At 34.9% G+C, this 25796-nt stretch overlaps 1 protein-coding gene across 2 annotated transcripts in view; it reads right to left on the minus strand.

Annotated features, from left to right (window-relative positions):
- The window catches only part of DIAPH2 (diaphanous related formin 2), a 786790-nt gene that overhangs the window by 481915 nt on the left and 279079 nt on the right, over positions 1–25796 (minus strand). For both annotated transcript variants that reach the window (XM_060138052.1, XM_060138051.1), the window contains 4 exons: positions 23406–23470; positions 20034–20138; positions 15538–15849; positions 13850–13964 (listed from right to left, as the gene is read on the minus strand). In XM_060138052.1, coding sequence (XP_059994035.1) covers positions 13850–13964; positions 15538–15849; positions 20034–20138; positions 23406–23470 — 597 coding nt within the window. The remainder of the gene's footprint in view (positions 1–13849; positions 13965–15537; positions 15850–20033; positions 20139–23405; positions 23471–25796) is intronic.

Raw genomic sequence — 25796 nt, forward strand, 5'->3', positions numbered from 1 at the left:
ATAGCATGATTTCAATTTAATAACTAATTTGACAAAAACTGTTGTAAAATTAAACTTTCCACAATCTTTCAAATGGTTTACACATTTTCAGTAACTTGGCTAAAGCAATCTATTTGAAACAGTATAAAAAATGTTTGTTGATAAGTTGAAATATTGATTCCTTTCAGTCAAAGAAACATGTTATGCCTGCAACTGCTACACACAGTCACCTCCTAGGAGACATTTGGAAATGACCTTGAAACTCAAAACCCCAAACTTCAAAAGACTATTAGGAAAGCATTAATATTTACCTTATACATGTGAAATGTAATTTACGTACCTATATTACAGTATTTCTAGGAGTCAGATGAACTGGAGGCCTCCAGGAAGAGAGAACATTACTGACAGACTCTAACCCCCTCATTTTTAGTAAGGGTAGATAGTAGGGGATAATGATCAATATATAAATACTATATCAAATATAAGACATAGCAATATCTGTTAAGAAGTCTCACTTTTAAGAGAACAGTGAAATAAACTTGAAAAACATTTTAGAGTAATTCCTAATAAAGGAATTCTGAAACCCTTCCTACAGAGCAGTTACAGCAGGAAAGACTTTTTGGTAAGAATTAATACACAGTTGGAGGGCTTAAAACAACAGCAGCAACTGCTGTTAAGAGCTTTTCATGTCCTTATCAAGTTGCAAATGACATTTCAAGATTTGATTCTAAAACAAGGACACTTAGATGCCAAGAATGAATAATATTGTTCAGACACAGAAGCAACTCAGAAATGTGGACAGTCTGGAAATTCTCCCACAGCTAGCGTCTATCACTGAACCAGACTAACTCTCTTTCCTGCTGTCACACCCATTCCGGCTTCCAGAAAAACCCCAGACCTGCGTAGGCATGTATCGGGCCAGTGGAAGTGTAATGTGGTTTCTATGATATATACTTCATAAATGAATAAAAGGAACCTAGATTACCGGTTATATGACTGACTGAACCACTTACATAAATGAACTGGAACCTGGCAGTTTGTAGCATAAGTAAGGGCACTGGGTTCAAACTCAACTTTGCTATCTTCTACCCTTGTCACCTTTGGGCAAGTCACTTAATCTTCCTGTGACTCAGTTATTTCATCTATAGAACTGGAGATAAGAACATCATCTCATAGGTTTTCTTTCCTGAGGATTAATGAAATGATTTCATATATATAAAAAGTTCAGAAGAATGTATGGTATGTAACAACAAACACTTTTTGAATCAACTCTTCTCTGTCACTATATCCATATTCTCCCATTAGATAAACACTGAAGTTCTAGTTCATATGTATGTTCCTGGTTGTCAACTGCTGAGTGGCTAAGAAATTCAGAGTACCCTTGGTAACCAGCCAACAGAACACTCACAGACAAAACTGAATCTACCACAGTTCATGAATGAATTTGTTTTACATGTATTTATTGCAATTCTAACCATATCAATCCTGAGGTGTTTGTTGGACCCTTACCAACAATATCACTGTTGCTACAAGAGACAAAAAATGGAGATGGGGGAATTAAGACAATCTACAGAAAGAGAGTCTTACAACTTAAAATAGCACCCCAAACAGGACAAATCCATTGTAATCCTCATGACCATAAAGAAATTCAATAGTAGATACAGTTTTCTATAATGTGCACTGTAGAAGAAACTTAAGGTATGAGACAGGACCAATATGGGTTTTCCAAAGGCCAAGAGCACATTTTTCTCTCTGCTAACAAGGGTTTAAAAATTATCTTTGAAAAGTCTTTAAACAAGCCCTAGTAGATCTTGCCAAAGGACAGTTGTTTTCACAGCTTCTTTTGTTTCTTACTCCTAATCCAAAAAAACACAAATAGGCCTGAGCTAAAGATACTGAAATGCAAGAAAAAGACCATTATAAAAACATTTAATTGCCTTTACCTTCCAATTATACACCCAACAGTTCCACACATTCATTCTACTTTATTAAAGCAGATAACTGAGAGCTATCACATACATCTCATAAATACTAAATTATATAAAAAAAAAAAGATTAGCCATTTGTAGTCACTTGTAATATTCATAAAAATCAGAGCAAACTCTTAAGACTACCACTTTATTAGATCCTAACTAAGGTCTGGTCTAAATTAATAAACTTATTTATTGGTAATAACTCCCAAGCAAATATTATGCAATACATAAACGTCAAGGTACAAATATAATCTGCCCACCAAGGAAACTGATAATGGTATTTTGAAAAAATTATTAAATTTAAGAGAATGATTGATGATAATAGCTGATAACAATAAATAATTGCCTCGATGTCTCTGAACATATGAAGAAATGTAGACTATCACTGAAACAAAGTGAAAATGATACCATAATATTAGGATAATGATGAAAAGGCTTTGTACAAGTTACTATCTCTCTCAAAAAAAGCTTAGTTAAAATATATTCAGTTATGTCCCTGAAAATAGCAAAATTAAGAATTAATTGGCTTGCCTCTTTTTTCTACAAGATTAATAATATATGGTTATATCCTTATCTGGTATCTGGTAAGGTACTAAATTTAAAAAGCACTTTTGTAAGTCTTCAATATTAAACAATTCAAGAACCCTACAGTATGAAGCTGTTGTCAGGCACTGCTACTGCAGAAAGCAAACGCTATCAAGTTCATATCTACTATAGAAAAAGCTGTTTAAAATAGTTGACAGTTATCTTTGTCATCATATTGTTTAAATTGGTTATAACACACCAAGATCATGAGTTCAAGGCTTACTGAGTCAGTTACCTTGTTTGTGCACCATGGGCACAAACTCTACCCCTAACCTACTGTCATCATAAATGTGTATCACTGGTCATAAGAAACATTAGGCAAAAATAGGTGAAATGATCAGTTTAAAAACATTCTTACCACTGGAAATCAAAATAGTATCATGCCCTATTAATTATGGTAGTTAGCATCATCTTTTTATATGGATGACAGACAACATTAGTAAACCAAATAACAAGCAGAAAATAATATGAAAAATCTCACTGCTTTCATAGGTTATATATAAGTGAACCTAACAAACACTATGGCTAATTAGAAGTCATCTCAGGAAAGGATAAAAAATTTTAAATGTTTAAGGAATTTTAAATTTTAAAGGAATCCCTTAGCTAAACTATATCTCCGTTGGAAATAATTTTAAAAGGGTTAGATGTGTCCCCAAATCCTGCTTCAAATCTATGAAATTAATTTCCTATGATTTCACCTTTATATGTATTCAGTTTATGCCCTAAAATGGATTAAGAAGCTGTGTAATGCCAAATGATATTATTTATACAATGAATGTCTATAAAACTATGATACAAGGATTTTAGAACCATATTCTGATCCATCATACAGATATATTAACATTTGATAATACAATAAATTATTAAAATACTTAAATTGTCAGCATTGAGAAAACTAAAGCATGTGAAATAGAATAGAAATGCCAATAATTAACAAGAGTGTGATCTGATTGGTACTGAAAGAGCAAATAGTAAGTAAAACCTAGGAGAGGAGTGATGGCATCTTTATTATTGCTGTTAATGGAACAAAAGGTACCTAATCACACTAGCTTCTCTTTTCAAAGACAACTACAAATAGCATCACATGTCAAAGAGTAGTTACTTTTGCTGCCTTCTATTAAAAGCAATTACATGCTAGGAAACTACACTGCTCACACATTGCCAGGAGCGTGTTATCAGTCTATTCTTATCACATGAAGCCAGACACAGTCAACTCTCAGTAAGCCATTCGCATGGAGGGAACACTGATAATTCACAAGAGTTTTATCTGCCATTTGAATGCATCACATAGTTTGCTTAGGCTCCTATAAAATTAATTTAAATTAAAAATATGATCCTTAGGCCAGTGTCAACACATGACAAAGAGCATGAGGTAATGGTGCTGGGGAGGCAGGGAAACATCAGACTAATATTAGTACTGGGCCACTGGATAAACTAAAGGCACACCACACATATGTGGAGAACTTAGCCAAGAGTGGCTAGGAACTTCAATATATTGTCACTCTTTCTAGATTGGTTTTATATTGGGAGCTATGTTTTTCAACACACGTTTTTCAACACACCATATGTACATTTTGTTTGTTTGTTTAGTGGGTAAATTGATTCATTCAGTTCTGTCACTTTATGAGTATAATTTTACTGGGTCGTATTAATAGAAATACATTAATACTCTACATAGGCTAGGTAGCATTGAGTACACAAGAATAAAGTACTTAGAAGGGCAAGATCACATAAATAGTCTATCCTTGTCCTGTGGGACAGACAAGGGGATATTGAATTGAGGTTTTTGATAATAGAGCTTTAATCGGCACAATCATACTACAGAGAGATGCAGTGGTGTTGAAAAGCACAGGCTGTGGATTCAGTCTCCCTCTAATGCACCCTATCTCCATGACTTTGCCCACAGAGTAAGCAAAGCAAAGTGGTGAAGCACATGGGCTGCGGAATCATCCTGCTCGAGCTTGATTTCTACCTCCACTTTGTTCATCTGTAAAATGGCTACAATCATAGTACCTACAGCATAGGATAGATGAAAAAATTAAATGAAATAATCCACGGAAAACACTTAACAAAGAATCTGGCATATAGTAAGTGCACAACAGATATTAACATTTGTAATTGTTAAAATTGTCAGTTTTGTTGAATCTGTGATATGTATTTATCCTCATTCTCACAAGGCTCCGATTGATGGTTTTTCTATTTTACTGATCATTATTCTACTTTATAGTTGTTTAGAGACAATAAGAAACTAAGTAGTTTCCTTAGAATCAAACAACAAATCATGAAATAGACATTCACTTTAGCACACTAAACTTCTGTTTAAGTGGGTCAACCATAAATTTTAAAAATTTATTGACTAAATCAACCACAGGCCTCTATGAAAAAAACCTGGCTTTCATTTTTGAAAATTTCAACAAAAATCTGTGGTAGTACACACACACACACACACACACACACACACACACACACACACACACACCCCTAAATGAAGTGAATTACTAAATCATAGGAACTTAAATGGCAAAATAACTTTAACAAACTACCACAGCCAGATTCAATTATGTAGATCGCTGGTATCTAATGAGTTACAAGAAGGAATTTCAAAAAACAGGTTCTATTATATATATCACCGAATGAATCATTAAATACACACAAACTTCTTACTATATGCCTAAATTTTGGGTTAGCACCCATACTTTATTTGCTTGGTACTATGAAACTAAGTACACATAACTGTAATTCTCTTGTGTGTTCACTCAAACACACAGAAGCTATACTACATACTGGGAAAAAACAGTAAACAAAATGGAAACACTTCTTCCTGCCTACAAGAAGTTCAGTGTCTGATGGAGAGTCAAATGAATGAAGACAATTATAATATATTATGAAGACTGCATTCTGACAGAAGTGTCATATAAACAGAAGCTAAATGAAGAATTGGTGAAGGTTCAGAGAGAAGTTGCAAAGCCTTGTAAGTGTCTCTGTTCCAGGAACAAAAGAGTCCAGACTGAGTATGTTTTAGGCGGAGTGAAGAGGCAAATGACCTTGAAATGCATGAGTTTAGATGTTCCCTAGGAGACAATGGGTGGTCAGTGAAATGTTCCAAGCATAGGAGTGCCATGATAATTTATACTTTAGAAAGACAATTCTGATTAGGTTGTAGAAAACTAATCACAAGGAAAGAGGACTGAAGGCAGAGAGACCACTTAGGATTCTGTTGAAGTCATCAAGAAGAGAGATGTCATAGCATTTGTAACTACTGAGAAATCAAATTGTATATATCCATATGGTAGGCAGCTTCTGAAATGGTTCCCAAATGCTTCCTGCCTCCTGGTATTCATGCCCTTGAGTAAATTTCCTCCCCATGTGTGAAGCCTGGACCTAGTTAATTGCTTCCAATGATGAAATCAGGCTACCAAAGACTGTGACTTCCCTTTTGCTTCTATTCTCTATTCAATTCTTCTGGGTATGCACAATTTGATGAAGCAAACTGCCTTTTGTCAGCTGCATTACTGAGAGGCCCATGAGGCAAGGAACTGAGGGCAGCCTCTGGATAAAAGCCAGCAAAGATGAATGGCGGCCCTCAGTCCAATAGTCCTAGAGGAACGGAATGCCCTGACAACACCTCACATGCAGCCTTGTGACAGACCTTGAGACAGAGGACTCAGCTGAGCTCTGCCATGATCCCAGAAACTGTGAGAAAATAAATGTGTGTTCATTTAAGTTGCTAAATTTGGGGATAATTTGTTATATATCAATAGCTATAGGCAACTAACATTATCCACAACAATAAAATAAAAAGTTAAAATTCTTCCAACTTCCACAAAAATGTGAAGCTGTTTTCAAGTGTAACTGTATTCCTAGGAACCTGTGTTAAAATGGAACTGATATTTTTAAGTTATAATTTTTAATTTCTTGAGTCATCTCCCGTACAGTATCTGGAGGGCACTAAATAACAAAATTTAGCTCACTCAATCAACACACCTACAAGATGTTAAACGTTGTTTTAAAATAATGATATGCTCATAGAAACAGAGATGAGTATTGTGGTTGCCAGAGGCAGGGGATAGGGGGTAGGGGAATTGGGTGAAGATGGACAAAAGGTACAAATGTCCAGTTATAAAATAAGTTTTGGTGATGTAATGTACAGCATGGTGACTATAGTGAACGATATACTGTATTGTATATTTGAAAGTTGCTAAGAGTGAATCTTAAAAGTTCCCATCACAAGGAAAAAAAGTTTCTAACTATGTGAGTTGAGGGATGTTAACTAAACTTATTGTGGTAATCATTTTGCAATATATACATATATCAAATCATTATGTGGTACACCCTAAACTTACCCAATGTTATATGTCAATTATATTGCAATAAAACTGGAAAAAATAAAAACATTAAGCAAATCAAAAACCAATGATATGAATGAAAATTATAATAATGATCCCAAAAAACATAGTTTAAAATTAGTGAAAAGAAGATAACACCAAGATATTACTGAATAACCTATTAAAAATAAAGAATTAAATTTACTCTTACCAACAAGGACTAATTGGCCGAAGAATTACTTATATATAATGCCTCAGAAAAGCTACCAGATTTGCACATCCCTAAATTAAATATATTTCTCTTAAACAAATTAGAGAAACCTCTTGCCCCTACTTCTTATATCACGTAAAATATATAGTCTGGAACTGGTATAACTGCCATCAATATACAATCAGACCAAAACAGACCCCATTATAGTTTTATATAGCTGTGAGAAAAAATTCCACAGGATTTCAAATGTAAATACTTTCTATTTGCCAAAATAAAACCAATTTAGCTAGAACAATAATTCTAAATGAGAATGATCATCTGTGTGAATTGTAAGTGCTATCAACTAAACACCTGTTATTGTGCCTAATCCATACAATGTATATAAGCAAAAATTACTGAAATGGGGAGAGACAGTCTCACTAACTCACAGCTAAAAAGTGTCATATTAAAATAAAACAAGGTGTCTATAATGTTATAAAGCTAACCTCAAAGGAGCCCCATGAAAAACTGATTTCATTACTTTACGTACCCCATGTATATTAATATATACTTACCAAATGCCTAATGACATGAAGACCACATTCCTTCATTCATTATTAGAAGAGACAGACCTTAAGTCATAGCAATGCTTTACAACTGATAGATTCCATTCAAAAAATGCCTTAAAAATTTTAGTCATAAAAAAAAATAACCTTATTCCCTTCCAAATATACAACTTCCTAGCTTTGGTTTAAGTTCTAAAGAACTGTCTTCAGTGCCAGAATAATAGGATTACACATTTCACAAGATAATATATGTGAAACTATAACTTTAAAGAGGGATCAGTTGGGGCTTCCCTGGTGGCGCAGTGGTTGAGAGTCCGCCTGCCGATGCAGGGGACACGGGTTGGTGCCCCGGTCCAGGAAGATCCCACATGCCGCGGAGCGGCTGGGCCCGTGAGCCATGGCCGCTGAGCCTGCGCGTCCGGAGCCTGTGCTCCGCAATGGGAGAGGCCACAACAGTGAGAGGCCCGCGTACCACAAAAAAAAAAAAAAGGTATCAGTTAACCATGCAACAAAACGCACAAATTACTAAGGGCGTAAAAGCCGTTGTTACAACATGGGGAAGTGATTAAGAACAAACCTGGGTTCCAACCTCAGCTTTGCCACTTACTAGCTACGTAAACAAGCCATAATTCTTAATTCTCATAGCCTGTTTCCTCATCTATAAAACAATAATATAGGTTATCTAGGGCTGGTGTGAGGACTAAATGAGATATGAATTTAAAATGCTTATCACAGCTCTTGGGACATAGTAAATGCTTAATATATGTGCTATTACTGCTATTATTGTTATTATTATGATTGCTATTATTATTGTTATTAGTAGTGATGGTGTAGGTAGTAGTACAGTCACCATAGCATCACCAATATGTAAAGAAAGCTATTTTGAAGCCTACTCATTCAGAAGGCTGAAGATACACTGCCTCAATTTCTCTTTACAATTAGTGACTCTTATAATTAAGTAATGGCATGGACCTCTGGCTCATGAATTCTTTGTTTCCTCTTCCACAAGCCAACTGGAAATGAAAACATGAGTCATCATTAAGTTAAAACACTTAAAATGTTCATAATGAAAAAATCTTTGATAAGGTGATAATATATATATCCAAAGAATTTAGATATAATAAGAATGATGAAATTATATATGGTTTTTAGCTGGCTGCCTGAAAAAATTAAAGCCTTCTCGGTTTGTTCCCTTACATATTAATGCTTACACTAAGAAGCATTTATATTATGTCATTAAGATGACAAATTATTTGTTAAGACACCAGGTCTCTCAGGACACCTTAGCACCATTTATAAGGAGTGTGTGCTAAGAATGACATCTCATTATTTTCAAGTCAATTCCAAGATTTCCTATATTATAAAGACAGAGATAAATTAGATTTTAACACTTTTTTGTTTTTTTTCATTGATTTACTAAATATATAAGACTGTGTTAAGCAACCAAACAAGGGTGGGTATCTTCAAAAGCAACCAGCTGATTCTAAGACTAAGAAACATAATTTAAAATATGATCCTAGAGGAAAAGTGCTTTTACATAAATATATCTTCAGACTCAGTTCCACCGTAATTTTGAAGCTAGCCCAATATTTCAAGCATTGCAAAATGATCTTTATATGCATTTGAAATATTTATAACACCTCAATTTTCTGTTATTAAAGCTAAATTACACTACAGAAATATATTATTGAAGAAGCTAAACTTTATTAGCCTTCTATGTTTATTTCTTAAATTTCCTCCAAGTAACATTAAAACCAAAGAAACTGCTTACAACTTGTACACACACTATCTTTGTTCTTCCTGAAGCCTCTAGAGAACCCTAGAAATTCTAATTAGAATTAGCAGTTATAACCTACATATTTTATTATTTATTTCAAGTTTAGTTAATATTAACCATCATTACTTTAATTCTTATATAATATCAATAAATCTATAATTACTATAGTTTTTAAGGAAAATGACATTATTATTATAGCTTTGTTGTTCATATGTCCCCAAATATCATCAATTTGAATAATAAATAAAACTAGAACACATATGCAAATTCCAACAGTTACATGTATGATGCACAGTCCGAAGTATCGGGTGTGTTTGGGTTTTCCGTAAGATCTTACGGACAACAAACTTTTTGGCCAACCCAATACTAAGTCTTTTCCAACTGCCTCTAATATATACACTTTTTGTCATTAATCCAGAGAGCATTTTGAGATCTAGTTTGTCATACAGCATCATTATGGCTTGTAAGAAGACCCTAAATATTATAAGCATGAGGACACAGGATTTGGGAACTAGAAGAAACTGTAGAGATTAAGAACTCACACTGATCAGGATATCGTCACATCTTGTCTAGCCTACTGGTATTGATTCACAATCAATGGTCCATCATCTACCTGTGAATTCCCATTACCTATCCTCCAAAGGCCTGCTCAATGGCTAATCATCAAATTATTGGGCCCCTAGGCTTAAAGAACAAAACCCCATTTCCTCAGTGTGAAATTCACCTCACCACCTTCACTCCAAGTCCCAGCCCAACAGGCTGTGCTTTCAACACAGCATGCACTTCACCCTCTCCATATTTTGCTAATGGTGTTCTCTGCCTAGAATGCCTTCTTTCCTTCTCCCCCTATTGAAATTTTGCTTAAATTTCAAGGCCCAGAACAAATTATACCGCCTCTGGGATCTCCATTTGCCCTAGTCAAAATTAACTGTTTCCCTTTTGTGCTCCTTTGGCTTCTTAAAAATATCTAGGCTAACATTTAATAAAAATTGACTAAGTGGAGTATACCTCTTTCTTTCTCCCTGACTAGATGAGTTCCCTGGTACAAAGACAAGACCTTATTCATTTATCTCCCTCCTATTTAGTATAAGACCTTGCACATAGTGGGTACCCAACAAATACAAATTAAATGAAATGAGAGATCCATTCTCTCCTAAGACAGAAATATTTTGGATTATTATAGGAAATTTAGAATAATTTTCTCTACAACTCCAAGAATAAGTGATTCAAATAGAAAGTATAATTTGATGGTACTTTCCCATATTAAACATTTACACATTTAAATATTATAGGTATCAGAACTAGCCTATTTTAAAACTTCTTTCTATTTAGCAATCTGAAGCAACTATAAACTCCTAAGTGAAACGTTTTCTTGAAACACAGACCAGTAATGCTTCACGATGCATTTAGCGAGAAGAGAGACACGAGCTTTCCAAACCCCTTGCAGGAGGAGGAAATTCTCAGAGGTTTTGGAACACTGGGTCTAAGAGCTTTGGAAATAGGTCTTAGAAACGAGTATGTTGCTCCTTCCAGAACACAGCTGCGTGAGTGGCAAACAGCAGCAGAATAGGGAAAAAAGTGGTGCCCTGAAGCTAGGAAAGCCAGGGCAGTGTGGTTTGAGTTGCCTGGAGCCAGAGCCTCCAGCTGATTTCTTACTGATCCTGCCACCTATTGACCAAATTATGAATCAAGGCACTGCAAGTGACAAGGAACTTCAGCTGTTAGAGTTAAGATCAATCAATACTTATCAAAACAAATGGAAGTTTGTATCATTCAAATTCGTTTTGGCTATGTTATGGAATATGCTATGATGCTTAACTGTTCCTTTAAATGTCCCTTCAGAAATAAATTTTAGTAAAAGTAATGGTACTCAAAGGTGCTCCTGACCTAATTTGGACTCAAATATTCAAAATTAGGAAAGTAGAAGAGGTAGTAGTATCACATAGAAAATTCAGAGAATCAGAGTTAAGAGGAATGGAAATGCAGAATTCTCAGTAGTGAGTACGTGAGAGCCTTTACATGACTTTGGTTTTATTTTGCTTTGATTATGTTTTAGCAGCCAGAGTAAGAATGGTTTCTACTCTGACTAGCTTTGCCAAGTGCTGCTCAAAAGAGCATGGAAGTCTCTTGCTGAATTAACAGTTGTAATAAGTGTCAATAACTAAAACAAAACACACACACAGCATCATGTTAAATGAAAGGGAAAGGAGAATTGATATTTATTGAGTGTCTGCTATATCAAGTACCATGCTGGGTGCTTTAAATATATAACTTTATTTAATTCTCACACTTCTAGTTAAACATTAGTCTTTCTCATTTTATAGATGAGAAAATTCAGTTGCAGAGGTTACTAGTATCACAGCTGAAATATAAGAATGTATGACTTCATTTCCTCTGGGCTTTTCCCACTATACCACACTACCTTGAGAAACTCTCTAATGGATTTTATACTAACCTCCATGTTTCAAATTCCACTTTCTTCATTTGTAAAATAGAGTTTGGCTTAATCACTTCTAAGGTCCAGACAGACCCTGAAATTTTATGAAACCTGTAATTCTTATGGGACTCAATACAAATACATCAATAAGTAAAAGAACAAATGCTCAACACGAAATGTGCAAATAACTGGAGGAAGTGGTTCACAGAAAAAGAGGTTAAAATTGCCTTTGAATAGAAGGAAAGCTACTCAACTTCACTCCTAATTTAAGGAGTAAAAATTATAACATGGATGATTTACCATTTCACCTCTGAGATAGGCAAAGTTTGTCGGGAAACAGATGTTCACATGTATTTTAGATGTAACACTATAAATGGACACAAACTCTTTGGAAGGAAATTTGGTAATATCTATCAAAATTATAAATGCAGACAGCATTTTATCCAGGAATTTCACTTCTAAAATTTATCCTACATATAGATCCTATATGCACAAACGTATATGTAGGTACACGTTTGCCGCAGCATTGCTTGAAATAGCAAAAGACTGGAAATAATCTAAATATCCATCAATAGGGGACAGGTTAAATAAATTCAGATAGGCTCATACCACAGAATTCCGTTCAATGTGTAAAAAGAACAAAGTAGATAAACATAAACTACTATGCAATAATATCCAAGTATATAAAGTGAAAACAGAAAGAAGTAAAAAACAAAAAATGATATATACACATATGCTTCTAGAGGCATAGACTATTTCTAGGAGGCAATGTGGGAAATCAGTAAGAGTGGTTTCTCTAGGGAAGAAGCTGTAAGTCTGCGATTGAAGGGATATGCTTACCACGCATCTTTTTATTACTATTATTAATACCTTGATGTGTAAGCAGGTTTTACTTTTTCAATTTAAAAAAAGTGGTTATAATATATAGTAATGTCTGGAGTCCTTGAAGAATCCTTTAAATGTGAAGTCTAGTAGAGCAAATAAGGGAAGCAAAAGACTTTAATGGCAGGAATTTTCTTAAATGTCAAAACTCTTCAGAATACTCTAATCACCCCAGATTTCTGTATGTGTGTGAGCTTCAATCTACAAGGAACAACAAATATAGTACAAGTACCTCCAGTGCGCAAGATAAGCTAGAAGGGCTGAAAAGGAATAATTTTCACCTCTCTCTCTCTCTCCCTCTCTCTCTCTCTCTGAAGCTTCCAAAATTCACATTCTCACATTCTAAGGCATGTTGTGACAAATCAGACAAATGAATGGTAAAGGAGCTAATTCCAAGGGCATGGGTGTGTGGAGTATATCAATTTCTTAGTTGTAAAGACTCACTCAGGCTGAAAAAACTCCTATGCTTAAGTAAGCTATCAATTCTGTGATAATTAGTAAAATAGTAATGTTAAAATGAAATACCAAAAATTCACAAACCACAATGATTAATTATGAGATTGAGAAGTTACCTATATAGTACCAAAATTATGTGTGAAATTCATAAGTGGTTAAGGATCTAATCATAAAGAAGGCACTCAATTATCAAATCTGTAAAATATACTTATTAGGTACCAGATTTTGATATTATTCCAGACAATCTGCTTATAGAAAAAAACTATCAAATTTCCAAAAAAAAACCAAATGGATTACTACAAATGTAAGACTACATAAGCACGATGGCACCAAATTTACTCAAATTACATTATTTTCTCTTACATGGTGAATCAACAGATTCATCCCCTCTGCTTCTCAGTAAAAATGACAACTTTACAATAGAGGAGTATAAGTTACATATTAAACAATAAAAATAAAACCCATATTTTCAGGTGAATAATAACATTTATGCAAAATAAATTTAATAGGAAAAAACTATCCTTCTTTTGCTGCTAGGTAAAATACAGTTAATATGTCAATCTAATTATGTTTGACTCTGCCCAAAAAATTATACATGTACATATTACTAGATTTTTTTAGCAAAGTACTGAATTCAATATATCAGAACAAGAACTCTATATTAAAAAATAAAATATACCTTTTATCTGGGTAGCGAAATTCAGTGCCAATTTTGCAAAGAGATCTGGATTTTCAAACTTCTCCTCCTTAACTTTCAACCAGAAACAGTTCTCAGACAATTCTTTGGGTTCAATCTGAAACAAAAATAACAAAGATAAGTTTCTAAATTATTACTTCATATTTAATTTTTCAAAGAATTCACTTTCACCAGGGTTGAATGATATTACCTTCATTCATCTACCTACTAAATCAATTTTAGGATCTATCAAAACAACACTTCTTAAGTAAACATTCATTGGGAAAGTCACAGACTTCTACTAGTTTACAGAAAAATACACAACAGCAGGCTATGTAGCAAATTACATTTTAAAAAATCTTCTACTGGAAGGAATCTTAAAAATAATTTAGTAAATCCCTCCCCCCAACTTACATACCTTCTTCTTGCTCCTGGATTTTTAACAATGGGGAAACTGAGATTCAGAAAAGTAAATTCCCCATGGTTACAGAAAATAACCATAATAGCTGACACTTACATACCTCCTAAAATGTGTCAGGTACTCTTTTAAGTGATTTCACACATTAACTCATCTCATCTAATCCTCACAATAATCCTTTGAAGTAGGACCTGTTATCATCTCCATGTTAAAGATGAGGAAACCGAGCCCCAGGAAGTCTGAGTGGCTGCCCAAGCTAGTAAATGGCGAAGATGGCTTTCACACCCAGGCAGTGTAGCTCCACAGAATTGTGCTCTCAGCCACTACACTGAAACCCAATATTAGAACTGTGCATTTTCCAGTACATATCATGATGCTTTGTGATATGTAAGTGCCATTACACTATATGCTTAATTGCTAAATTAACATATCATTACATTTACACACACAGATAACTGGGCCAGCAGCTTCTAGGTCCTATAGTTTGGTCGATTGTGCCTAACAAAAAATAACTACATTCCAAAAACATTTATACCTCATTTACTCTTATGAGCAAAGCATAAGTATATGCTTAATTTAAAAAATGATTTAACCATTATTCTGGTCAAACCAATTTAATATGTAGATACTATCAGATATCACTGTAACTATGTTCTTGGAATAGACATTTCCCCAAATGGTGGCCTGGGTAATTGTATTTTCATTAGATTAGTTCCCAGTGAATGCGGACTGTGTCAATCTTGATAATAAGCTTTTTATAAGACATGTTATTTGATAACAATAAAGCAAAATAACATTCAAAGAAAAATCTTTCACACATCATATAAAAAAAGTTTATGTCTCTACTGAATACTGTCAGCGATTCCACACTATCTGAAAGTTTAAAACTAAAAAAAACCTAATAATTTTCTAAGAAAAAAATAACTAAGATAAAAAGGCCCATTAATACAAAGATTATATTTAAGAATGTTATAGCAATTAAAGTTAACATTGGTAAAAGAATCAAAATTATTTTTCATATACTATTCTCTAAAACCACTTTCACTTTGATTTTCCTTTTGTCTTCTATGTTAATTTCAAGTTGACTGTGGAGTTGCCAATTCTCCAGCTATGAAAGATGAACATAAGACGGTGAACTCACAAGCAAAAGCAAAAGAATCAGTGGTCATGTTCTCAATTATTATATCATCCTTATAAGTAGCAATACCGTCATTCACACATTAATGAGCAACTATGACTAGACAAAGCCATAAAGCTATAGTCATAGTATTACCTTTGACCAATTGATCCTCTTCATGGACACCTCAGGTTTATATATTTTTTTGTGCTTCATTCCATATGGCAGATCAAGTGCTCCCGGAGGAGGAGGAACTCCTCCAAGGGGAGGTGGTGGAGGAGGTCCCCCAAACAAAGGCAGTGGTGATGCTATTCCATGTACCCCAGGTAAAGGAGGTGGAGGAGGAGGGGGACCTCCTCTGGGTAGAGGTGGCGCTGGTGGAGGTGGGGGCGGGGGTGGCCCAGCACCTGGCAATGGAGGAGGTAGAGGAGGGCCTGGAATTCCTGATGAACCTGAGAGTCCATGTCCCTGAAATATAAAATAACCCAATGCTTATTTAAATGCTTACAGTAAAGTATAGTAGCAAAGAAAACTTATCAGTAGACATTTGTGGTTGGGTTGTTTAAGATTTATTTAATTTAGCAACATCTAAGGGCTTAAGAATACATGAAAAAGACTTGCATAGATTTTTGATAAGCATTCTAAACCCTGGATAATGAGTAACTCTGCTCATATACTAAGGCTAGGAAAGTTGGCATGCTCAAAGATTTTGTGAAACACTCCTCCAAAATAATGAAAACTTACCTTTCATTATAAGTATATGCAAATAAGAAGTACTGTATATGGCTTGGGCCTGTTAAGACTAGTTGGTATGAATACGGGATGATTAATACAAAATAATTGATTTAACTTCCTTGGGGCCGATTAGCTTTACACAAAGAGGCTGTCTCATAGCACCAGTAACTTAGCTATCTTCTAATACCAAGAATTAATGCTAAGTAACATCCATTGCATAATAATACAGGTTTATCAATGTTTTTACATCTATTATTTCTCTTCATCCTTATTATAACCCTATAATGTAGGTTGGGTATTTTTATCTCACCACTTATAGATGAGGAAGCTGTAACTGCAAAGAGGTTCAATGACTAACCAAAGGTCGCACAGTCTGAAATATGATTAAGATTTACATGTGGTTCTTCTCATATCTAAGGCAGTCCTCTTTCCACTACAACAGACTAGCTCCTAACGAATGGGTGTCAGTTGCCTTGAGTGGAATTAATTACAGCTTGCAGTATGAGCAGATTATAACTTATTTCTCCCATCAGAAAAGAACTTCAAGCTCATTCTCTAATAATGATGGATGACAGCTGACGGAGATCACTACATTCCATATTGTCCACTTTTTGATTATTAATCTGGACCTGTTACTTTAAACCATTACTGATGACAACGGTTTACTTTCCAAAATGAAAATGAATATAAAAGTGAGTTTGTTAATTATAAACACTCCTAAGGAATGTCCTACAAATGAACATGCATCTTCTGTAATTGAGATACAACATTAGACTAACTGAATGAAAAGTTTAAAACTATTAACATGTCTTGGTATAGTGTTATTTTTATTTGGGGAGAAACTCTTCTAATCTTTACTAATAAGAATTTCCTCCACAGACTACTTAATTGAACTAAACAAACTTAGAATTATCGTTACATAATAAATAAGTGGAAGCTTATTTTTGAAACAATCAACTTAAAGGACTGACCCATTTATAAGAATGTTAAAGATTAACAATCACAGGTAAACAGCATCACAGAAATGTTTCTCCTAATATTCAGTGCACACTGTCCACAAATATTTTATTCACACATATGAATGTTTATGTGTGTATATACATATATACAACTAAAGTGTTTATACACTTAAATGACAATCCTCTCCTGGAATGCAATCCCCTCCTGAGATTAGGAAGAAGGATAGGATTAAAATATGCAAATTCTTTCTATTTTATTTTTAATGCAGCAAAACTATAGAAAACAGTCTGATTTTTCCAATCTTGATTGAGATAGCAAAGAAATTCTGAGGAAAATTAAAATAATTTTTCTGAAAAGTTCAGTCAATTAGTAATTTACCCTATAAATTTTGTATATAAATGGATTTGTTTAATAATTTGAAAGGTAAAATGTGTATCCCATATTTTGTATTAATTGACAGCAAAATGAAAGTAATACTTGTTTGTAAACATAAAATTTTGCCACTATGAGATCATGTTTATGATATAAAACTTGTGTAACCACAAAAATGCTATTACTTTAAAATAGGACTTTTTACTCAAGTTAAATAGATATTTTACAAATTGAATAAAAGTCTCAAATGCCACCAGCCTTAAAATCAAATCATATCAGCCCTTTTCTTCCCTTCTATGAACAATTAGGAATGGAACAATTAAATGAGACCACAATAGAGTATTGAGAATTGAATACAGCAAATGGACCATTTACTATTTGACACAATTTGGGGTGCACTAGAAAGTACTGTGTGACTCTGCACTTTTCCAGATCCATTGATAATAAATAAGCAACTACACAATTAAATGGTAAGGCCCTGTGCTAGGTGCAGTAGGAACTTTAATAAGAGTAAGCACAGGAAGTAAAGACATTGTCCTCAAAGTGTTTATGCTGCAGGGGAAGGGATAAAGCAGGCACACAACCAAATATGATAGGAGTGGTCTACAAAAGTGATATAAAAGTTCAAAGAAATTCCCAGAGTTTTGGGTGACGCTTTCCAAAGGATGTTATACTGAGCTGATCCTTAAAGGAGATGTTTCATTGGCACAGAGGAGCAAGGGAGGGCGTTTCTGAGAGAGAATAACCTAAGTCAGCATTTCTCAACTAAGTTCCATGAACAAACTCTTCTGCAGGAGATGTTAATAGGTGGTCTGAAATAAAGGGTTCTGTGGCTAAATGAGTTTGAGAAAGCTATAGGAAAAAGAGTTCGACAGGTTTCTTTAATGTAGGCCATCTCAGACCCTTTAGTATGCTAATGAAAATGATGAATCTCCAAGAGGAGAATTTCAAGCATACCAAATTTATTGGACTATGGAATGCTTTCCTCATGAAAAACCTATTAGCACCTCTGTAACTAATGTCTGGGAAATGCTGACCGAAGGAAAAGTGTGGAGACAGTAAATTCTACATGTGAAGGGAGGAGGAAAGGTGACTTAGCTGCAACAGAGGCTGGAGTTAGGGGAGCAGAGACGAGGCTGCAAAGGGGAGATAAGGGAGCCCCAGATAGAAGGCCTTCAAATTCCCGGTAAGGAGATTTTTTCTTCAATCCTGAATGCAACAGGCAACCATTGAACATATTAAAGCCTGGAGTGACAATAATCAGGGCAGTGTTTTAAGAAGATTAATTTGCAACTGACATAAAGCATGAATCTGAAGAGGAAGAGACTATAGGCATGGCAGAAAGTTCGGAAACTATTGTAATATTCCAGGCAGGATGGAATGAGAGAGTGGCCCTGGGGGGTTCAGGGTTTTGATGCAAAGTGAGAAAAAGAGAAAGAACTGACATAATACAGTGACCAACTTAATAATCTGTCATGAGGCAGGGCGGGGAAAAGGCCAGGACAACTCCAGCTTCACAATAAAAAAAAAAATTGGTGGTAAAATTTAAACAAATAAGAATGGAGACCAAGCTGGTTTGAGGACAGAGAAGTGACCACAAATAATAGGTTTGATTTCAACATGCAGCAGGACTTGCCCATGTGGAGATCTAATCAAGAGCTGGAAATAGACGACAAACCCAGGGGACTTGACACCTACTAAAAGGTGATATTTGAATTTATGATATTGGATGGGATATTAGTGCAAGGACATACAGAGAAAAAAGAGCAGAGGACAGAACACTGGGGAATGTCATCATTTGGAGGATGAAAACAAAGAGAAACTGAGTTCTGAGATATGTAGAAAACGAAGTCAGATGACACAAAAAAGAGAGATTGAGTGAAAAGAAATTATCAGATATTACAGATAAGTGAAAGAGGCTAAGGGTAGGAAAAGGCCACTGCATTGGGTAATGTGGAGTTCACTGTTGACTTCTGAAGTCACTTTTCAGTAGATTGACAGAAACAGACCTAGTCAATCAACAAACACCCTACTGGGCATCTATGAGGCTAAGAACTAATCTTATGTTTCTTTATATTCATTTAAAAAATATGTTGTGTTGAGAGTATGTAATCAGCTCTAAAATTCAGACACCATAATTAAGATTTTAAGTGTATATGGGGGGTTTTCATCATAGGGAATGTAGGTGGAAATATAAAGTTTACAGATTTTGAAATTATGGTAGTCGAGATATAAAGAGATCTCAAAAAGCTTTAATGAACATTTCCACATTTCTTTTGAAAGAAAATACTATGCATCTAATTTTTCAAATCACTATGAAAATTTCATCTCAAGAAAGAATTTTGCTTGTGTAATACATTCCATTAAAAATATTCAGGGCACTTTATGCAATGAATGCCATATTTTTATCCAAACATTAAAATGATTTATTGTCCTGGAAAATCAAATTTGTAGTTATTTCAAGTAAAATGGGAAACTACCAGAAAGTCTGCTTCTGGTCACATTTTTTCCTTCACCTAACAAGATAGTTTTCTACCTTCGAACTCAATGTGACATGACACAAAGTCTGTATCTTGTTTTATTACCTGGGTTCGAAGTTGCTGGATTTCTGTTTCAAGCTCTTTGATTTTTTCTTCTCTTTTTTGAAGCTCAGCTTGAGCTTCCTGTCGAGCTGTGAATTCTTCATCGAACTGCAATGATCACCACCATAAATGTACACTTAATAATACAGTTTTGAGAAAGCTTTAAACAACAATATGCATTAAATAAGTGGAGTGTATTTTGCTCCTTAAATTTCCCAGGCCACTCAGAAAATCAGAGCTCTTGATTATTTTATGGCAATTGAGCACCTCCGTGGGGATGGGGTGGTAGTAAAGAAGAACTATGTCCCCAGCCCAAGGTAAAAAAACCATTTTCACTTCTAAAAAAACATACTAAACAAAATTTTAAAAGGGTGGACTAAGGCTCTCTTCATATATAATGGACATTTTTGTGTTTTGTTATTGAAAGTTAGGTTTTAGAATTAATCATGTTTTTTTTTAATGTTTCATCCCATACTTTTAAGTTTATTTAATTAGAAAATGAAACCTAAAAATTAGGAATCAAGCAGTTCAACTCTTTAAAATTATATTTAATCTTGAAAAGAGACTGTACTTTTAGAATGCTCAAACGGACATACATTAATACAAATCAGACTATTTTTATTATAATCTTAATTGTCTAGCATTCAAAAAGTGATGCTCCACAAAATCTGACAGTAGAATGATATATGCTCTAATGGCATTCTCATTCAGCTGGTTAACCAAAACACTTGTATAAAATGTCATAAGAGGGAAAATGAGAGGTTAAATTACAGTGTGCTAAGCCAAAGAGACCATCAGAATGGTGACTATCCATTTACTGCATCCTGCCCAGCACTTACCTCAGTCAGGTGAATACTGCTCATGTCCAGCTATAGAACATTTGCCCTTTATTGTCACTGTCACTTCAAGTTATTTTAGAAGTCTATACATTATTCCAACAATGTTATTTATGTTTTTAAAAGTGATATATCTTACTGCCAAAAACTACCTTTAGAGTTTGTGGAACAAGGAAAAAGTGTGTTTACTGTTAATAAATATTCCTCCTCATAGTAGACTTGACCTTTGGAAATTATAAAATGCCATTCAGATCCAGTCTGAAGAAAGAGTGGGTAAGCAAAGTGGATAACAGTGTTTGAGTCAAACCTGCAATACTACTTAATTAATTCTTTTATTCATCTCTACTTGAGTCCTGGGAAAATGTCCCACAGAGGATGGTCCAAATCGTTTCTAATATTTACATTTCAAACTTACCCTAATCCTTCAGTATCAGCAAATGACCTTGTTTCCTAGGTCACTGAGAAGATGGAGCTTTTTTGACTTCACTAGTATCCATGTTAAGATTGATCTGATTCTGCGACTTCCCTGGTGGCGCAGTGGTTAAGATCCTGTGCTCCCAATGCAGGGGGCCTGGATTCGATCCCTGGTCAGGTAACTAGATCCCACATGCATGTCGCAACTAAGAGTCACATGCCACAACCAAGGAGCCCATGAGCCGCAATTAAGGAGCCTGCCTGCCGCAACAAAAATCTATTCTAGTAACTGCCACAACTAAGGAGCCCACCTACCACAACTAAGACCCAGAGCAACCAAATAAATAAATAAATATTTTAAAAAAATTGATCTGATTCTATACTCCCAGCCTCCTTGCCAGTGTTATCTTCTCCTGTGTGCTTCTCAAGCATGCTGTCCACACAAGCACACTACAATTTTGCTCTACAAATGGTTTATTAGTACACTTGCGGAGAGGCACACAAGGCTTCTGCTTGTAATTTAAAATGATCTTAATCTGTAAACCCATAGAGTAGGAATCAGAGAAGCCTGAGATATGTGAGCTGGAAGACTTCTTACAAGTCCACTAACCTTATTCTCTCCTTTTAAGGATGAAAAAATTAAGATCCAAGGAGAGTAAGTGGCTAAAATCACAGCTAATTAGCAGAAACACTGAGATCAGATCTTACAACTACCGCTTCTCATTCTAGCTGTCTCCCTTCATTTTTCTTTTTTTTCATTTTTTTTTTTACTACTTTATACTGCCTCTTAGAATCACCCAGAATAAGAGAAGGTACGCAGATAACCACTAGGAGACCATACATGTTTTCATTCTAAATGTTGGTGAGGAGAATAAAGCATCAAACACTGAAACTTCTTTTTTATTATTTCAGGACTCCTTTTCCAATAATAGATGCTTACAGAAATTTTTACCAGATAGATCATCACAATTTGCTCCAGTCTTGTGGTATCTAATCATAGTGCCAGAGAAAAAGAGATCCTAAGATTTTCAAAGGGAATTTTAAATGTGCTATTTAAAACAAGAACATTAGAAATATAAAGGTCTACTAATTGAAGTGTACAGTTTCTTTCACCAATAAAAATGACGGCTTCACACAAACATTTTGTGCTCAAGCTCTTAAAATCTATTCTAGTAACTGAAAGAGCAAAAACATTTCTTCAGATGCCCTGAAGTAACTTCAGTAATACTCTATAATTTCTAGAGTGATAGCAAAAGTGATTATCTAATCTCCAAGGTAAGTCATAACTTTGAAGAGACAGCAATATGTAAGCACTTTACCTTGCTGCCAAAAGACTCAAAACTGTAGAGCTTTTAGACTTGGGCTTCAATCCTTCTCCTTCCACCAAGAGGAGAGAAATACTATACTAATGCTTTATAGGGTCTAAAACCAAACAATGCAACTTCCGGTGGAAGCTCATAAAATTGTAGCTATGCTTTCATGAAATAAGGAAAAGACCATCTGAGATCTAAACAAAATTCAGATATTCATAAAGGTGGCATTTACATAAAGCATTACACAAAGAAAGGGGAACCTCAAATTCCACCAAGACTACATACATGGAGTAGCAGCATCACTTTAAAAATGGTAATTACAAAATTCAAAGAAGATAAGTCTAAGCAGAGAGAGACAAAGAGAAAGAAAATATTGTATCATTCTGTTTCTATCAATAGCACTGATTTAAAGAACATAACAGATAAGACTAGCTAAACATCTCCACAGTTCTCCAAGGAGCTAACTACTGTTAAGTGACAGCTGCAGGAAAGCAATGGGGGAATGTGTTTTGGTTGACCATTTCAAACTATATGCTTCCAGCAACCTAATTTTATTTCATTTATCACTTTAGTAGAATATGGTTAGTGTTTTTCTTCCATAATGGATTAAAGGTGATGAGCAGGGAACAGTAGCAACCTTATCTTATTGGGAAAGAAATCAATATTCTGTGGTGGTGTCTGAATCCAGAAACATAAAGAACTATATAACTAAAACAACATTTATAAGACCTCGCACAAGGAAACAAGGTAGAATATGTATTGTGATTACATTTTACATTTCATAATTACGGCTAATATTTGATAAGTCTTACCTTCTTTGAAAATTCTGCTGCTTTTTGTTCACTTTCTTCAACTTTTGCCTTGTTCACACAAGAATCTATTAAGATTGATGAAAAATGATTAGAAATTATTGCATTGGATCACTAGGCAAATGACGGCTACCAGCCTATAATTCTACTATGTAAACTATCATTTTTATGTCAATTGCTGTTAGAGGGAAATTGACCTATCCTGCATGTAAAACATAAACTACCAGGTTTCTTTTGTATACTAACTGAATTCAATGATGGTATCGTTGAGGCACAAAACCAAGCATCCAAGAATATATTTGACTCAATCATCATCATTTTAAAGGTATTCCATTATTTACCAACTTTAACAATTATAAAACTCTTTAAAATTTTTTTGTAGTTTATTATGGGAGAAGAACTGCCAAAGAATCTATGCTATGCTTAAGATTATTAAAGATCTGGGACTTCCCTGGTGGTCCAGTGGTAAAGAATCCGCCTTACAAAGCAGGGGACTCGGGTCCAATCCCTCGTCAGGGAACTAAGATCCCACATGCTGCAGGGCAACTAAGCCCGTGCACCACAACTACTGAGCTCCTGTGCCTCAGCTAGAGCCCACGTGCTGCAAACGACAGAGCCTACGTGCTCTAGAACCCGTGCGCCACAACTAAAGAGCCAACACACCTTGGAGTCTGCACACCACAACGAGAGAAAAGAAAACCTGCACGCCACAACTCGAGAGAAGCCCACGTGATGCAGCGAAGAGCCCGCGCCACAACGAAGAGCTTGTGCCACAAGAAAAGATCCCACATGCCTCAACGAAGATCCCGCATGCCACAACAAAGACCCGATGCAGCCAAAAATTTTTAAAAATAAAATAATTTTTTTAAAAAAATCAACAAGCTCATCCTAAAATATCATATTAAAAAAAAGATTGTTAAGGGTCAAAATGGCCCTTAAAATAAGGCTACAGGGGAAGATACAATAACATTCAATAATTCAGGCTTCCTAAAGAAAGATTTCACTTGAACAACTTCTGAACAGGGGCAGAATATAGTATTATGTAAATAAGAAAACAAACATCAAACTTCTCAGGTCTAATCAAACACTCCAAAATATAAATAAGTGAAGAACCTCCTTGGGGAAATATTCTCAATACTGTATACACAGTTTATTCTGTATACCTATACCTAGCCATCCTATACCTATTTATTTACCTAAAAGAAATGAAAGCATATGTTTATAACCAGAATTGTATGTGAATGCTCATAGCAGCTTTATTTATAATAGCTAAAACCAAGAAATAATCCAAATGTCCATCAACAAGTAAATGTATAAACAGGTTGTGCTACATCGATATACCGTAAAAGTACTCAGTTATGAAAACAAATGATACATGCCACTACCACAACACAAATGAACCTCAAAATAATTATGCTGAATGAAAAAAGCCAGCAAAGAAAGGACATGCTGTATGTTTCCATCTACATAAAATTTTAGAAAATAAAACTAGTCTATACCAAGAGAAGATCAGTGATTGTCTCACGATGGGGAGAAGGGGGAAGCATGGGAAGAAGACTACAAATGCAGAAATTTTAGGGGGTGACAGAGATGCTTATTATCTTTTATTTTAATTTTATTTATTTTCTTATACAGCAGGTGCTTATCAGTTATCCATTTTATACATATTAGTGTATACATGTCAATCCCAATCTCCCAATTCAGAACACCAACACCTCCCCCCGCAAACTTTCCCCAGCTGGTGTCCATACATTTGTCCTCTACATCTGTGTCTCAATTTCTGCCCTGCAAACCAGTTTGTCTGTACCATTTTTCTAGGTTCCACATATATGCGTTAATATACGATATTTGTTTTTCTCTTTCTGACTTACTTCACTCTGTATGACAGTCTCTAGATCCATCCACGTCTCTACAAATGAGCCAATTTCATTCCTTTTTATGGCCAAGTAATATTTCATTGTATATATACATATACCACATTTCTTTAACCTTTCGTCTGTCAATGGGCATTTAGGTTGCTTCCATGACCTGGTTATTGTAAATAGGGCTTCAGCGAACATTGCAGTGCATGTGTATTTTTGAATAATGGTTTTCTCTGGGTATATGCCCAGTAGTGGCATCGCCGGGTCATATGGTAATTCTATTTGTAGTTTTTTAAGGAACCTCCATACTGTTCTCCATAGTGGCTGTATCAATTTACATTCCCACCAACACTGCAAGAGGGTTCCCTTTTCTCCACACCCTCTCCAGCATTTGTTGTTTGTACATTTTCTGATGATGCCCATTCTAACTAGTGTGAGGTGACACCTCATTGTAGTTTTGATTTGCATTTCTCTAATAGTTAGTGATGTTGAGCAGCTTTTCATGTGGTTCTTGGCCATCTGTACGCCTCCT

This window comes from Lagenorhynchus albirostris, chromosome X, assembly GCF_949774975.1.
Source record: "Lagenorhynchus albirostris chromosome X, mLagAlb1.1, whole genome shotgun sequence".
NCBI lineage: Eukaryota > Metazoa > Chordata > Mammalia > Artiodactyla > Delphinidae > Lagenorhynchus > Lagenorhynchus albirostris.